The sequence below is a fragment of the Rhipicephalus microplus genome, chromosome 7 (genome assembly GCF_043290135.1).
Source record: "Rhipicephalus microplus isolate Deutch F79 chromosome 7, USDA_Rmic, whole genome shotgun sequence".
NCBI lineage: Eukaryota > Metazoa > Arthropoda > Arachnida > Ixodida > Ixodidae > Rhipicephalus > Rhipicephalus microplus.
In genome coordinates, this window is record NC_134706.1 from 99,188,398 (window position 1) to 99,206,100 (window position 17,703).

The 17,703-nt window shown below is 45.1% G+C and overlaps 1 protein-coding gene across 2 annotated transcripts in view; it reads left to right on the top strand.

Annotated features, from left to right (window-relative positions):
• The window catches only part of LOC142767570 (uncharacterized), a 455,408-nt gene that overhangs the window by 208,641 nt on the left and 229,064 nt on the right, over positions 1–17,703 (top strand). For both annotated transcript variants that reach the window (XM_075869529.1, XM_075869530.1), the window contains exon 7: positions 12,012–12,034. In XM_075869529.1, the coding sequence (XP_075725644.1) occupies positions 12,012–12,034 (23 nt within the window). The remainder of the gene's footprint in view (positions 1–12,011; positions 12,035–17,703) is intronic.

Sequence of the window (17,703 nt, forward strand, 5' to 3'; positions counted from 1 at the left end):
CAATTGGCAATGAGAACAGCAGGTGCACCGTGATGAAAAACAATGTCATAGACGATGAATCTCTCGAATTGGACTGCAGTCTCTAGGCACCACGTTTTATTCTAAATCCAGATAGTCGGGTACGACGATCATCCTCTTATTTTCTCAGGATGACTTAGAGAATGAATCTAGAATATACATTCCAACCTGCTGAAATGGGGCTGAATGTAAGACTAAAATTAAAAAAAAAATGATGGCTTTACGGGTAGATATTTTCGCCTCTGACAGGCATGGCAAGTTTGGACGAGCACTGAGCGTACATATACAGCTATGGCTAGTATTATTATCGTCGTATGCGCGCTAATGTCTCAGCAAAGCCTAAATGACCGGCAGGTGGGTCTTTGCGGCACACTAGCAAAATTTCCTCGCGCAGTGCTGTTTGAACGGGGGGAAGGAGAGAAAAGTTACCGGGCTGTTCTCAAAGCTTTTGTTGTAGAAAACATTGTTCCTCGGGTATTGAAATGTCAATCCACTTGATAGGTGGCGTGGAACTAAAAAGTGTGCTCCTTGAAGATAATGAATAACAGAAAGTACTCTAATGCCCTCAAGTTGAAATTCAGCCATTGGCATTATACTGATGATGACTCGAAATACTTTGCTTATAAGGATCGGTATGCTCATATTCTGATCGGTAGGCCACCACTGTATCGTACTCTTGCCAGAAAAAGCTCCAACAAGCGAGGTGGCCTGATGGATCTCGTGGATTGTCAAAACAACAGGGTTTTTTTCTTTTTTTTTCATTAGAACAAGAGCGACCCCTAACGGACTTGTAGGTGGCTGAATGGGATCGCGATTCCGCATTTCTTGAACTGTATGCCTAATCACCTTTCATTTTTTCGAGGACACAATCTGTGGAAGACCAGCCGCAGGCCACCCGGACTCCTCGATAATAATATGGTGCTTGGTTACAATAGTGCCTTGAGCTTTCAATGTTGTGGAGAAGCTGTCAGGGAATGAAGCTATGAAGCTTCGCAGACACTCCTTTTGTGGATCTGACAAGTCAGGAATATCGCGAACGTGGCTGCACAGGCCAGTCTAGCTATTGCATCTGGTCAAGTCTTCAATGCGCCAACGTCGCATAAGTCGCTGATTTCTCTGAGAAAAGCGACTTGGGTTTTTATGAAGACACGCTGAAACTCATTGCTAAAGTTGAAAAACAGAACTCAAGAACATGAATTCTAAGACGGAATGCACATATGGCGTTTGAGCAACGGCGGGATAGGCACATCTGTATTTCCTTCATAGTCATCAAGTTATTCGAAAACGTCGCAGGTTAAGATGCTCCTCTTTGGCGGTAAATTGATGCAGTCATCGAAAAAAACCTCATGGCGTTTATGTAACTGTCGTCAGCGTTGGGTGCTACGAGATGTGCCCTTAAAAACGTCACCCTTGAATTTTGCAAAATACCATTACTGTCCCTAAATCAGCTCCTTCGAGCATCTCGTCAGCAACAGAAAATCTTCGAGATAGTTGAACCTGTGAAGGCTAACTCACGCTACGAAATTACCCACAGCGGTTAGGGGAGGTCCTCTTGCTATGCGTATCTGCGACCCTGCCCACCGGGTAGAAACATTCTTCAGCTCAGGCAATGCCCATGCTCATAACAGAGGTATCTGCACCAGTGTCGATTAGAAGACCGACGTCTGGCTACCTCCTGCCCACCGCCGACTATGATGTCACTGCAGAGAAGCTGGCCATATCGACGCGGCCAGTAAGAGTAGAAGCGGTTACATCATCGCGCCTCGTTCAAAGTGAATTGAACGACCTCAACAGGTCACCGAAGCCTCGCTAGAGCGCGATGGACCCCCCGGAGTCCCTCAGGTGGCTTAAAGCACGAAGTTCACCAATGAAGCCGAGTCTCTTCCACTCTGCCTTTTGGCGTCTCAGGCCGTATTGACGCAGCTGTCAAGACTGGGCAAGTCCTGCTCAGGCACGGTGCTTCTCCGGCGGCTAAGAGCAAGAACTGGCTCACAATTCAATGCGGTACTAAACACATATCAATATTTAGGCTTGAAACTGCCTAAACGGCGCCCTATGGACCCGCCATGGTCTTTTGTGGATGTTGCGTGTAACTTCAGTTTACCCAATCTACCAGCAAAGCGCACCACTCCAGCCGCGGAAACAAAATTTCTTGCGCGGGACCACTTGAGCACTACGTGCCGCGGCCACCTACAAGTGTACACCGACGCATCAGTGTGCACACAAACGGATAGCTGCGGAGCGGCTTTCTGCATGCCTTGCCTTGGCATGTCATGGTCGGGCCGCCTTGATTGCGTGGTTTCGTCCGCAACGGTAGAAAGCGCTGCAATCACGGGGGGTTTGCGAAAATGGTGATCCTTTTCCGCACGGGGTGTTGTAGCGCTAACGGACTCCAAATCGGCGCTACAAAGACTTCATTGCGGCCTACCTCAAGAAAAGTTCACCAGGCAATCTCTGGCTTTAATTAAACACCTAAATGGCAAAAGATTTAATTTAAAGTTCCAGTGGATCCCATCCCACGTTGGCATTGAAGGCAATGAAAAGGCTGATGCCCTTGCATGCGAAGCACGTACATCTCTTCCAAAAGTAAGATTTCCCAAGACTTACCAGAACAACAAAGATGTGATACGCAATCAATTTAAGGTGATCTACAAGTTTCCACACCAAGGATGTGTAATTCATAGATTTTCTCGTGAACAAGCGACGCTGTTGTACCACATAAGAACCGGCTCCACATACACCCCGGCCTGGTGATTCAAGACTGGAAGATACGCCTCCCCGTTCTGTGCCTTCTGCGGTGACATCGAGGATATTGCACATTTCAATTGGCTTTGCCTACAGTTTGATGTGCAAAAAGCAGCTATGATCCGCACCTTGCGAAAAGGTTGTCATAGGCACCAGACAGTTGATGACGTCATTTTTCCTTAAGGACACGCGGCAACTAAGAGGAACGTGCAACAAATTTTGTTGGTCTTACTGCGAGACACTGGGCTGTCTGACACGTGATGACAATTTTCAAATTCAGGAGATGCTCAGGCGGAACAATTGCCGGCCATGCAGGCCATGCTGAACCCGCCTGCTGCAACACCCCCACCACCATCACCACCACCACCCCCGACATTTTCCCGCTCATGTTCTTCTAGCCGCTACAGCTCGTCCCACCATAAGTGGTACACCAGGGCAGCCTAGGGCCCGTAACCTACCCCCCGTCCAGAAAATAATGACAGCAACTGATAGAAGTGCGGTTGCTGTACGGCAAAGTAGCAAAGACCCTTTGCTGCTGACGACGACGCAACGAAGCCTGTAGAGCACGCCACATGCTTAACCGTGTCCTCACATCTAAACTTCTTGTTGCGAGGATGACCTGAGGAAGCAAGACGTGGAAGCAACTGAACAAATCGACACAACCATAGTCCGATGCCACGACTCAACCGTAACGCAAGACGATGAACTAGCAATATCGACCTTCTGAAGGACGGTCACAACATTACCACTCTCGTAAAAACTTCTAACAAGTTGGTAGTTCACCACCATGCTGAATAAATAAAAGATCACCTTGATTTTCGAATTCCGGACTACTGGAGGCCACCTGATAACGCCAGTTGCAGTTTGCACTGCCAGCCACAATCAACAACCGCGTATATCTTGCAAGCTCTTTACTCTAAACCATTCTCCGGTGACGTGATGCTTTTGATAGACTTCCTAAGTCACCACGGAACTTTCATCTACCCGAGCTGCGAATCGAAATGCTAGCCTCATAAAATGTGCTACCACCCTACACGACATCACAGAACCACGCATTTGATGTAAAAAAAAGAGGTTGCCGTGCCGTCTTTCTCCGGCACCAGTATTTCTGTCAGCATGGCAAAAGCCTTAAAATTAAAAGGCATCATAGAGGGCCACTAGCTCCTACTTCTAAACCAGCAGGCTTGCGCCGCAAGAGGCATATTAGAGCTGCGTGGCTGCAAATCAAAGGCAGTGTTTACGAGTCGGAGCCATGAATCCCACAAGCACTCGTACGACGATCGCCTAAGCGAACGAATTTGTCGAAGCCAGAAATTCTTCCGCCCTCTCCAATGCTTCACAAGCTGCTTCAACCAATCTAAATCCGCAACCAGATTTGGACCTCACCCCGATCCTTCAAAAGTGTGAGCAAGGCTAGCTGAAAAACCTGCTTCTGCAATTTGAGGGCTGCTTCGAGAGTTCCACATACCCCAGGCGCATCACAATGAAATGAAGAGCTTGACCAGTTCGAAAGTGCCCATACCGAGTTTTGCGCGCGAAATCAAGGCCTTGAAAAAACAAGTTATTGAAATGCTGCGCTACCACTCCAATGAGCCGTCCGAGTGTTCGTGAGTGTGACCCGTGGTATGTGTGAAAAAATGGAACCCTACAATTTGATTCTAATACCGCTGCCTCAACAAAATCGCAAAGAATGCGCATCCTCTCCTACGTATAAACTTCGAATTGGATGGAATAAACAGCCTGAAATACTCTTCATCGGTGTACCTAAAAACCAGCTATTTGTAAATCAAGGTCGACGAGAAAGATCAAAAGAAGACTGTTTTTAATACAGGAAAAGTCTCTTCGAATTGAAGGCATTTGCCTGGGCCATGCGAGGTTCCAGCATGCTATCTACACCACGCTGCCTGCACAGAAAAGGCAGACTTGCCTCGTGTATTCAAATGGCTTCTTCGTGTTTCATTTGGACATTGACTAGCATGTCCAGTGCCTTGAGGCAGTACTTGAAGCTATGAAATTATGCCAAGTTACACTACATCCAGAAAAGTACCGATTTTTGTACGAGGAGCACGTCTGGAATGCGTCCCAACCCTCAGAAAACAGCTGCCACCACCGATGTTGCTACGCTGACAAGCGTAGCAACATAGTTTGTACCAGTTTTGCTGGTATTAACAGCGTTCATGCCAGTTTTGCAACATTCCATGTGACTAAGGCCACCGCAAGAGCTGGAGGACCATGAAATGTAAATCATAACATTCATGACATATATGTCATGATTTTCATGTTATGACTAGTCAAATATGTTCTCCTTACCGTCATGTCAAGTCATACCGAAATTGGTAACGATACCCTTACCGGAATGGCCAGGAGAGCTAAAAGTCGTAGGTGGCTAGATAGATAGATAGATAGATAGATAGATAAATAGATAAATAGATAGATAGACAGATAGATATAAAGATGGATAGATAGATAGACAGATAGATAGATAGATAGATAGATAGATAGATAGATAGATAGATAGATAGATAGATAGATAGATAGATAGATAGATAGATAGATAGATAGATAGATAGATAGATAGGTAGATAGATAGATAGATAGATAGATAGATAGATAGATAGATAGATAGATAGATAGATAGATAGATAAATAGATAGATAGATAGATAGATAGATAGATAGATAGATAGATAGATAGATAGATACGCTCAAAGCTGCCGAAGTTCGCTAAGTAATGATTCGCATTTATTATTTATTTATTATTTATACATAGTGTTAATCCCAGAGGGATATTAACTGGTGGACAATCTAAGGCACTGATTAAGTACAGTCATTAGAAAGGGCAAAATAACAGGAAAAAAATTAACAAAACAACAACAAAAAAAGAAAACTTATAAGAACATTTGTCAAAGTACAATCATATTGGCACTTTACGTAAACACCAAGAAAGATCACATAGCACCATATTATGTTTGCGAGGCTATCAAGTCGCTGTCTACTAGTTTTGTGAAAGTGGCTAAGGATGTGCTACTGGTAATGGAGGGGGACAGGTTATTCCATTCTCTGATCGCAAGCGGGAAAAACGAGAATTTGAAGGCATCTATGTGAAATCTGTAAGGGGCAAGGGTATGAGAGTATTTGTGGCGGGTAGTTCTAGCGGCGGATAGCTTTATGTAGAAGGACTTGTCTATGTTTTGTTGACCATGTAACAGTTGGTACATCAGCTTTAAGCGTGCCGTTATCGGCCGGTTTGTTATGATTAGTAGTCCAGCCTTCTTAAGCAGCTCCGTAGGTGAATCTGTTCGGTTAAATTTGTTAAAGATGAGCCTAAGCGCTTTTCGTTGAACACCTTCGAGCTTACTGGTACACATGGTATACATCCTACGCTCATAGCGTGCTCGCGACTGTTTTGCTAGCTTCGTATGTACGGAATTAGGTACTACGCGAAATAAATGTACGACAAAGGTAAATGACACGTCCAAACATGATAATCTTGATATGCGTGTAGTGTGAAATAATATTACAAGCTACGCTCAAAGCGTGCTCGCGGCCGTTCGGCTAGCTCTACACGAACAAAATTTTGACTCAGGTGAGGCGAATAGGCAAGAAAGATAAATGACGCGTCTGAACATGATAATCATGACATGCGTGTCGGGTGAAACATGATTACCTGCTACACTCATCGCGTGATTTCGGCCGTTTCGCTTGCTCCACATATACGAAAGTTGGTTTTATTAGATGTGAACAGACGACGAAAGTAAATGACAGATTTAAACGTGATAATCCTTGTATGGAAGTCAAATACGGTATCATTTTCGTCCACCTCCTAATGTTGTGCTCAATTTAAGGTGACATATTGGTCTTCTTCATTCATGCCTCGCATATGAGCGATTCCCACGGAACGTGTAATTTGCCCATTTTTTATTGACAATTGCATAAGTATGAACGCCGAAACTTGAGCGATATTGGATGGCACTGCGGATAGGTTTGGCCATTTTAGGTATTGTTTTGAGCAAGTTGGGGTATGGTTACAATACACAAACAGAGAATTGCGTAGACAAAGAGACCAAAATTTTTGCGTCAAAATACCCCAAGCAAGGCTATCGTGTTTATTACCAAGTGGCAAGGGTGATCACTGTCGGAGCACTTATCAGATGCGAAGCAGCTCATTGACTGGCCTGTGTAGCCCTGTCCCACCACACCTGGGTGTCGCATAGTAGGCCATCGCAAACGTATCAAGCTAAGTTTGGGAAGAGCAGTGAAAGTGGGAAGGAGAGAAGAGGAGCAACTACAGAAAAATGTTTGTTCAGAAAGGCGATTAGAAATAGCTACTAAACAAATTGAGAAAGTAATCGCTGAGAAAAATAAAACAGTGTGGACATACACGAATCTAATTAGACTGTTTGAGCTAGAGCTTGCTAAGGCACGTGACAAGTCACCGCAGAAAAGAAGACACAAACCCAAGAGTTGGTATGATGAGGAAGTTAGGAGAGCCATAGCGACACGTCAGGAAGTCTCTAGGAAACACAGACATGCTAAGCAGTGGGGTGAACCGACAGATTATGTTGAAAGAAATGGGAAATTTTTCTAGGCTGTAGAAGGAATGCATTCCTTCTTATCAATAAAAAAATTAGAAGAGAGGGAGCTCGGTGGCTTGCAGATGTATATAAAAAGATAGAAAGGCATCTGCAAAACTTATGAACCATCTTATCTCCCTAAGAAACGAGATGAGCCTAAAGCAGAGGTAAATAACTGCAGCTCAAGGTGCTAGGCTAGATGGGGATTAAGCTGTTGACTATATAACAGCAAGGGTGACAGAAAAACTTTAACAAAGAAGTGATTTATGCACCACAGTAGAAAAGGATGAATCAAGTAGTGCAATGGCTCCATTTTCCCAACGAGAATGAGAAAGGGCTGAGACGAGGCTTCCTAGCAGTAGATCAACAGGCCAGATGGCATTACAATTATGCTGATAAAGACATTAGGTCTGAAGCCTTAGCACGCTTTGAGAGCGGCAGTGAGCAAAATAATCGATAGTGAAGGCCCCGATGCACCGAAACTTTGCTGGATGCTCATGATCTATAAAGGAAAGGGGGACAAAGATGACATAAACAACTACCGTCCCATATTAGTGACATCAGTGGTCCACAGGCTGGCGATGCAGATTATAAAGCAAAGACAGCAGGCATGGATATAGGATGAGGGGGTGCTGGGAAAAGTGCAGAATGGGTTTTGGAAACACAGGAGGCTAGACGACAATCTGTTCTCACTGACGACGTGCATCGAAATAGCAGAAAAGCAACACAGGCCTCTGTGGCTAGCATTTTTGCATATCAATGGAGCATTTATATCAAGTGAGCGTACATTGTACATGAAGAGTGTCGATACAAAGTAGAAGAAGTGAACCAGAATATTAACTGGCAAATACTTTGAAAGCAGCAGGGGGCCAGACCAAAAAGAATTCTCGGGTTAAGAAGAAGGCGAAGAAGGCTGAGACCGACGTGTGGAGAATCGGGATGATTAAGAAGTCCGCACTAGAGATCTATTGAACTTTTAAGCAGGAAATTCTCAAGGAAAGGATGTATGATAATACTCTGGGTAGTTCTGTACTGTTTTAGGCCAGGACGGAAATATTTCGAACCAAGACGTATCGGGCCAATTACGAAAGGGTAGACACACTATGCAGTAAGTGTGGAGAGGAGGAAGAAACTCCCAAACAGTTGATATTGTTCTGTAAAAGGCTTCGCCCTATAGTTCAGGATGATGGCGCAGAGTTTTTCAAAGCGTTGGGGTTTAGAGACAGGGAGGGCAAAATAGAATGTAAGCACGCAGAATTAACTAGAAGGAGGTTATCTGATTGGTGGCTAAAGTCAAAGCACGAGTGAAATATAAACCCTTCACGGCAAAGTACGAGTCCTCAGCCTCACTATTTGAAGGAGAAATATAAATCTAATTTTTGGTTCACCATTACAGCGTGGTGGCGTTAGTCACCGCCCGATCTAAAGGGTACCGCCATATCAATCTATCCATGCATGCTTTCCTTCGCAGAGCGCGTGCGTGACGTCACTCTTGCCATAGCCTGCCGCCGCTTGGTGCGGGTCATTTGCCATCGATTCACGCTCTCCACCACTCGATACACTCGAGCCTACTCGTCATGACGTCCTCCATGGCCTGCCTGTGGGGAACGTCATGACGGGCAGTATGATGTACGTTCTGCCTGGGCACTTCTTCAACTTGCTGTGCGTGCTGCTAGTTGACGTGTGCTCTAACTGCAGGGTCATATTCTCCAGTAGGGCAGACTATTTCTCGAGTCTGTTCAATTGGGCTTGCGGACAGTGCGCTACAAATCTTCGACTGTCGCTTCCTGAGGTTAACATTAAGTCGAGAAACATGCACGGCCGCTGGTAGCACCCATCTAACTTGATGATGCCCTGTTCAGATACCGCAACACCCAATGGAGTCTTGTCCTTTTCATTAACAGATTGCTCGACTACGCTATATCGCAGAATCATCGCACTCAGGGAGTGAAGTGCAACAAAGAGCTAGTGTGTCAAATTCCTGGTACTTCCACTAATCTTTGAATGATTCATCCAAACTTGGTTTTTCCTGCTGTCAGATCACGGCACAAGTGATCCGTGCTTACATATGCTACATTGCAGCATACGTTCGAGCCAAGTTGAACACTTATATTCTGTGAACGCCATATGTCGCAGCGACAGTTGTCCGCAGGTTAATAGCTCTTGTAAAGTAGAAACAACGCCACTGAAACAACGCCACAGTCCCCACTGTAAAGTAGAAACAACGCCAGTCGCAACATTTTTGTGGAACATTGTGTATACAGGCAGGCCTACATAGAGCACATAAAGCAGCTTTTACCTTACTCATTCTTTTTCTAAGCTGGCGTGAACCAGTAATTATCTAAATACTCACTCACGTGCAATGAAATTTTATAAGTGAGAGGACATGTGCACTTCAGAAACGCCTCAACCCATTGTATCATCACGGGGGGGGGGGTGTGACTATGAAGAACGTGGCGGTTACTGGTACAAATTGAACTAGTTAGCTAATTTTCGCCCGTAAAACCAGGTAATTCAAAGTACGAGAAAAATGCGCTCTTCTCTGACAGCGGCATACAGTATCGTTGGCCTTCGCTAATCTCACCATCGGCAGAACGCGTCCTGTATTTATACAGCAGTGATCACGCACTCCCGGGTTATCGCTGGTGCACGTGTAAGATCACTAATTACCAAGAGTACGCGTATGGTAACTAATCTGTACGATAATTTTTCGGTTTTTATGCCCTAAACAAATGATGTGATTACGCGGACCGCCGATGGAAAGAGTTCCGGAAATTTTGACTATGAGTTATTCTTTAACATGCGATGAAATCTAAGTGCATGCTCCTCTAGCATTTCAACTCCATCAACATGTGGCTGCCGCAGCCGGATTTGCGCGTAATCTTGGCAGCACAATCTGAAAAATTTTGAACTTGCGGGTGGCTTGCGCAAATATTGCGGGTGGCTTGCGTTGAGCACTCATCAGTTTTTTTTTACCTAGATCCTATCACACCAAAAAAAAAATGCGAGTGCGTGGCAGTGTAGTTGCACAAATCTTAGCAGGACAACGCCGCTATTTACGCGCAATGCCACCTATAGCTATGATTTCCTGGCAATTAGTAATAGATAAAAAATAGAAAGCAATAGAAAAGGCAAGACACTAATATAGAGAAGTAGTTCTGTTTCAACCATTCGTGGTGATCAGTTGACAGCACAATACAGGTGGTACTCCTAATAGCTACGGTGATTAGGCCATGACTCTAAAAAAGTGCCATCTTTATTGTGCATCTGCAGAGCATCAGAATTTGTTTGGTCGCCACCACACGCATTGTGGTGGGTGATGCTTCCAAGTGGCTAAGGGCACGTGTCATGGTCGTGACAACACTAAAAAGAAATTATAGAAAAAAAACACGAGGGCAAGTACGCAAAGGTAGTTCTTTTCAAGGCTGCGCGAGCTCTGTCGCGTTGCTCTGGTTTCCAAAAAGGTCGCGCACACCTGATCGCCTGCCCTGACTGGCGGAGTCTAATACGAATATAAAATGATGTCACTCCTCTTATGTGATTGAGGGTGGCTTAGTGGCACCAGTACTAGCTTGAGGATCGGAGTTGAATAAGTTATTATTGTTTCGCTCAGTGTAGCCTTGCAACTGCAGCATCATGTATTTTAAGATAGACAATATTTTATAGATTGTAGCAGTGATAAAAATACTCGACTTGCGAGGCGTATACATATACAGGAGGAGGAGGAAGGAAAGAAATGAAAGGCAGGGAGGTCAACCAAACGCATGTCCGGTTTGCTACCCTGCACTGGGGGAAGGGGTGAGGCGATTAAAGTTAATTAATTGTGGTATTGTCGGTAACGACCTTGCTGATAATACTGCCTGATCCGCCCACGCGGACACCCAGACAACCCCAATTCCATTATCCAGAACCGACGCTCCAAGGGGCCTTCACTTGTTCGCTAACACTATGTCAGAAATTTGGCTGAGTGACCCCAGTGTTGGGAACCGCCACTTACACAAATTAGACCCATCGAGAAAGCTTTAAGTTCTATCGGACTTCTCCCGCCAGGATGCAACTTTACTGTGCCGCCTGTGGTTAGGAGTAGCTTTTACGAAGGCGTACTCCTTTCGCGTAGGAACGGCGGATAGCTCCCGATGTGAATCATGCGACACGGATGAAGTGTACATGTGAATGTTTTGCGAGCGAACGCAACTTGCTACGCGAAACGTTACAGACACTAGACGGTAGACCTTTTTCAGAAGAGAAGATCATTGGTTTATGACTCTACGTGTCGCTGGCCAGCAAAGCGACGTGGGCATTGCTAAGTGTTCTAAAGACGACCGGACTACGCGACTGCTTATAAGCGTGCAATGGACAAGGTCACATCTACACACACGTTGCCCTTCGCTTCTCTCTCTCTTCTCCGTATGCAGATACAAGACACGCAAAGAGCATCTAAGGTAATATCTCAGATACATCAATCTTCGACACTGCCCAGCCCTGTGTCCACAAAGGTCCGTTGGTTAATGTAAAACAATTTACTTGGATTTCCTGTTATTTCAAAAGTGCTTGAAACGTTAACCGCAGAGAATAGGCACACAAAGGTTCTGTTTTGAATTTTTAGGGTACGTCAAAGTGCTGCCACTTTCTTTCGTGTAATTGCTACCACAGATCGTATTTTTTTTAATTTCAGGGAGAGAAGAAATGGCTGGAAAGGTAAGTACACGTTAAAATAAATATATTGATCAACGTACTCGATTCCAACCTACTGAGGTGCAAAGTCTCTAAACAGCTGAAACAGCAGAGGTTGGTTGCCTTGCAAATAAAGAGCAAATTTATTCAGTGATGTTAATCGCGCATTCAGATGGCAAGTAATTGAGATACTTACCATTTTGCAGCTTTGACTTCAGTAGCTTAGAGAATTCAATTATTACGCAGAAAGGCAAGTGGGTTGTACTATCTGTGTTGTAATCTCATTGAAAGCAAGAGGAGCAGGCTAAAGCAGGAATGAGGCGGCGGTGTGTGTAATTAGGGGGCATCACATTAGAGTATTGTGCGTAGCGTTTGGCATGAATGGAGACTCACATCTTTTTCAACATACCTGCGCTCAACAACTTTTGAGGACGTCATTCATCACTTCTATTGTTGTGTTCGTAAGCATGTAAGCCCATCGTAACCTTTATTGAGTTTCCACTCTATGATGAAATACTAAGTGCCTGCTTTAGCGGCCATTGCGAATAATCATTGATTACGTGTACATGTCTTAGATCAGCAAGCTAAGCCATGAGCCTTCTTACGCATAAAACTGTTTTCCAGGAAACTAGTTGGACAGAGCCTGAATGTGCATGACTTAGAAAAGTTGAAACAAATGTGTGCCTAAAAAGCCGGTTTAGACGCAACCCCTATGAATATAGGGTTAAGTATGCTCGAATAAATATTACTTGCACCATTAAACCAGCTGTGACAGAATAATCGAAAGTCTGATTGAAGCACAATGCAATTATTTGATCTGAAGTCCCTCTAAATCTATACGACTATGGTTCATTCAGTTAGGGCAATAAGAAACTATTACTGGGGTTTTGTATCAGATTGCAGTATCATTACGAAGGACTCTGTAGTGGAGGCGCTTTTAACATTGCCTTCTCTACTGCTGAATAAATAAAATCAAAAGCTTCGTCTCACTTACTGGCTCGTACCGTGAAAGGACCCCGGCATATCCAAAAGCTGTATGCTTCAGAACTGTTACGCTTCTCGCCGCGAGCAACGTCGCCTGTCCATTATTTCTAGCAATTAGGTTTCATTTGATATTGCTGTGAAGTTCGAATAATCAGCCTCATGATTTCCTGCACAGAGGCAGCACTTTTTGGTTCCGGCAGTGCACTCATTTGAAGGGTGGTCCTCACCACATACTCAGCAGTGTGTATTTGATTTACAGCTTCTACAGTGGGGCAAAAACGCTGACAGTTTCGACACAGGAGCGGACGAGAAGCGAGGCATTCAACTCTGAAAATTACTGGCCATATTTTAAACTGTGTTCGAGAAGAAGTGCCAGCAAAGGTAGAAATAACCGACTTCGCTGGGAATTTCTCGCCGTTAACTTAGTGGTTGCACCGGTACACATCTATGACTCCAGCATCAGACAGCTTTTCCAGAATTTCAGTGGGCGTTATTCTAGTGTCGACTCTTCGAACACTCCCTTAGTGCATGCTAAACAAGGTGGCATAAACGCACTCAGCGAGACTGAAGCAGATGTCTTGCACTCTAGGATGTCTCAAATTCATGAGGAATCTCATGATCTGCATACTAAACTGCCTCTTCTGAACTGATGAACATCACACATCAGTCGGAAGTCTGGCATCATGGCCTGCAGCTCCGCATGGATTGTTGAGCCTAATAAATCAACTACTCAAGGGCACCAGCACAACAGGGATGCTGCCAACACCACGGCGGAAAAAAGATTCAAATGGCAAGTCATCATTAGGCAAGAAGACTGACCAAAGGCCAGGATACAAATGAGGCATTACCACAGATTCGATCGCCGAAACAAGTAATTTGCAAGGTCAGTTGTTTTCCACAGGTGACATTCATCCAAGACTCAGCCAAACCATTGTCCGAAGGAGACTGCGAACGGCCAACAAACTGAGGATGCGTGCGGTAGCGTAGTGAGTTAATTTTCGTCATCGTCGTTGTCATGACCGAGACAGAGTACCTTGCACGGGTTGTGCCATTCTGGTTGAAAGACAGTGTGTGATCTCAAACTTGCTTGTTTTTCTGCGCCATAGTCATCGAAGAACTATGGTGGAAATTCGACGATCACGCATTTCTTGCCATTGGCTGACAGAGGAAATTCGCTTAGAATTCCCATGCCGAATTGGTCAAACGGCCTATAAGAAGGGTCAAGTCTTTGAAATAACCCGCCCATGTTATTGCAAGGTGTCTTTTGACACAGCTATTCACGGCAGCCTTGTACGTACCGATGGACTTTTGCAAAAAGTCCTGGCCAGTAGTATGTCTCTAGTAAAGAGGCAGTGCTCGTGGGTAAGCTTGGTGGCCAGGTGCAAAAATGTCGCGAAAAGCAAAGAGGACGTCTTTACGTACGTCCCTCGGAACTGCGAGGAAGTCAGCGCAGCTTGTAAAGCGGGTGTTTTTTTCGTTGTACAACACACTGTATTTCTGGCAAGAGGATGGCAGTCTGCAGGATAGATGGCATGGTACAACAACGTTACGAACCTATCAACATCCTCCAATTCAATCTCTTCCTAGTCTTACTTTCACCTGCTCAAGTCCGATGGGTGAACGGATCCAGGAAGCCATCACCGTCCTCTTCTGCTTGGCTGACGAGATCAATGAGTTTACGTGACAGTACATCACAGTCTTCGTGCTTCCTTGCTCACTAATAGAGGGTGGTCAAATCAGATTGCCGTAAGCGCGAGCCTCAATGGCCGGTCATCCAGAGGGATCGCGTATGTCTACCGAGAAATGGAGGACATGATGGTCAGTTACTACTTTGAAATGACAATATAGAGCTAAGAACAAAATATGGTGATCACTGATCAGGTCTTTTGACAAAATTTTAGTAATAAGCAATTTCGTCATGTGCACTGTTAGCTGAGTTCTTGTAGTGGCGAGAAAATAGACCCCGTGGAAAACTGAGTAAGCGGAAATATTAAATTGCCTCAAGATTGTGGTCTACAATCTCTAGAAACCTATTTATTGTTTCAGAAAAACTACGTTCACTGACAGTATTCTTTAGGATCTCCAAAACCGCTATTAGTTTTTCACTGGTGCCCTCGAAAGTTGTGAAAATGATGTAGCTATGTCTTCCCTTCAGCTTTCCATCACGGAGTCGTGTGAGCCGACTATTAGCGTAAACTTTAGCTCAAAGAAACGTATCGTATTGAAACCAATGTTTCATTACTCGTCTCGCGCTCTAAACCAGATAGAATTAAAATGTAAACGCAATAGTTTTATTCCTTAGAGCACAATAACAATAAACACAGCCATTATTGCCAGGAAACGTATAGTGGTTGTCGTTTGAAGTAATTGTAATGTTAATGTGAAAAAAGTGGATAAAAAGATAAATTGCCACTGGCAGGATATGAACCCAAGACTTTCGAACGAAGTGTTGGGTGTTCTGCCAATAAGCTACTGTGGCGGTCATCCCTTCGTCCACATTAGAGAGTACATATGTGCATTTTAGCCTGGGAGCATCAGTCAGCTCCATCTGATGCCGCTGCGGTGATTATGTAACACTATTATTGCTTGTTGTGGTGTCACGTAGCACGCGATATTATTATAAGATGGAAGCTGACAAATATCCCTCGCAAGCCACCTCGCGGCATCAAGTCTGCCAGAACAACAATCTCGCTTTGAATGAAAGTGTGAACCTTGTGGTTCGTTTGCTTTGTTAGAAACAGTATTGATGAGATCTAACCGACTCTAATGCAAGGGGCAGTAGAGCAGTTGTTAATCGAAGTAATTGTTATCTAAATTTTAAGAAAGGCCAGTGGATGAAAAGACAAGTTGCAGCCGGCAGGATTCCAAGGTACTAGGTTCGGACTTGATGCCTTGAGGTGGTATACGTGGCATACTGGTTAGCTGTCACCTCGTAATAAGATCACTTACCGCGTGTTACCGAAACAAGCAATAGGAGTGTTCTACACTTGCCGCAGTGGCATCAGGTGGCGCTTACTGAAGGTACCAAAAGTAAAAGGTGGAACACGTTCATGTGGGCCCAGCTGCTCAAACGACAAGAGCTGCGACATTAACAACTACAGCGCGTTTATACGACATAGACACACATATATGAAGGGTTTACACCTGCATAATTGATCTGAAAATTCCTTGCGGTGTTATTGTCCCTGCACGTCCTTAGCTACAGTACATGGTTACGCGACCCTGACAACGGGCAGCTATTTACCACAACACTGCTTGTGAGGCAGTCACACGTCCCTGTCGATGAGATGGTCCGACATGTCGCCGTGTCACCTTGAGGTTGTGGTGCTGTTATCATGACTGTCGCTGGGACGGCCACTTCATTTTAGCGTGGCTGGCTAGACTCGTGTTCGATCACGCATGGAACACCAGTACGCCAGTGCCACAGCTAGGCCTCAGCTCGCCAGGCTAAGTTGCCCCCGGAGTCACCAACTCGCTCGCGGATCTTGATGGTAACACTCGCACCGTCATCGCCCGGCATCCAGGTTCACCTTGGGTCCACCCCTGAGAGGTTCGTTTCCGTAATGGACCAATAGCCGTCGCAATCCTCGTTCTCTTTTGCTGTCCGACTGCCTCGGCCCGCCTGGCTTTTCGAGCGGTCGAGCCTCCTCCTTCTTCTTCCCGCTTCCTACTGAGTGGTACCACCACACACCACAAACATTTTCGTCCTCTTTTTCACCTCTAAATTCACGTTGTACTAAAGAATGTACTGCACTCGTCACAATCCCCCCTCCCCCTGCTTTCAGAACGTTGTGCTGCGTAGAGAAGCAGTCTGTAGAACGGCGTGTGCCACACAAACAGCACTGCAGCAATCACAGTGGTCACTAGACAAGGAAACACACTGATTTTCTTATGAGCGCACCAAAGAACGGACACGCAGAGAAAGTTACGTGTTAGCTCGGCTCAGATAGTCTGCGCCTATATTTTCTGAGCCTCCTATGTCAATAACTGTGAAGTCATATTCCGTGAGTCGCAGACTCCATTTGAGTACACGTTGATTGAGAGGTTTGGCAGATTGAATATATGCCAGTTGTTGGCTCTCGCATTGCAATATAAATGGCCGACCATACTGGAAAAGAAGGTGTTTTTGAATTGCCCACACCACGACGAGGCATTCTCTTTCGACCGTAGAATACGCTGCCTCACGCGACACCCGTTTTCTACTGGCATACGAAACCGGATGAAGGCATCCTTCATGTTTTGGAGTAAGTTGCGCCCAAACTGTGTGATGATGCGTTCGTGCGCAAAACGAATGGTCTTTGTAAATCTAGTGAGCAAGATTTCTAGCTTCTGGAAGGCCACCTCATGCTGCTCTTTCCAGGCGACTTTTTTTGACGCCCTCTTCTTTGTGAGCTACATTAAGGAGTACGTCACTTCCACATCATTGGCAACAAAATCCCTATCGTACCTGGTGAGGCCTAATAATGCTCGTACCTTTTTTTTTGTTTGTAGCCTTGCAGCCACTTGGATCTTGTCGGTGGTACTTTTCATAATCTGTAGTTTCCCTTGCCCGACAACATGACCTTGAAACCAAGTTTTGGGGAAGCCCACTTCACTCTTATTAGGTTTCATAGTGAGCTTGGCCTGCCGGATGCGTGTAAAAAGAGCTACAGGGTGTTGACATGCTCTTTACACGTGTTTGTAGCAATAAGCACATCGTCGAAGCAGTG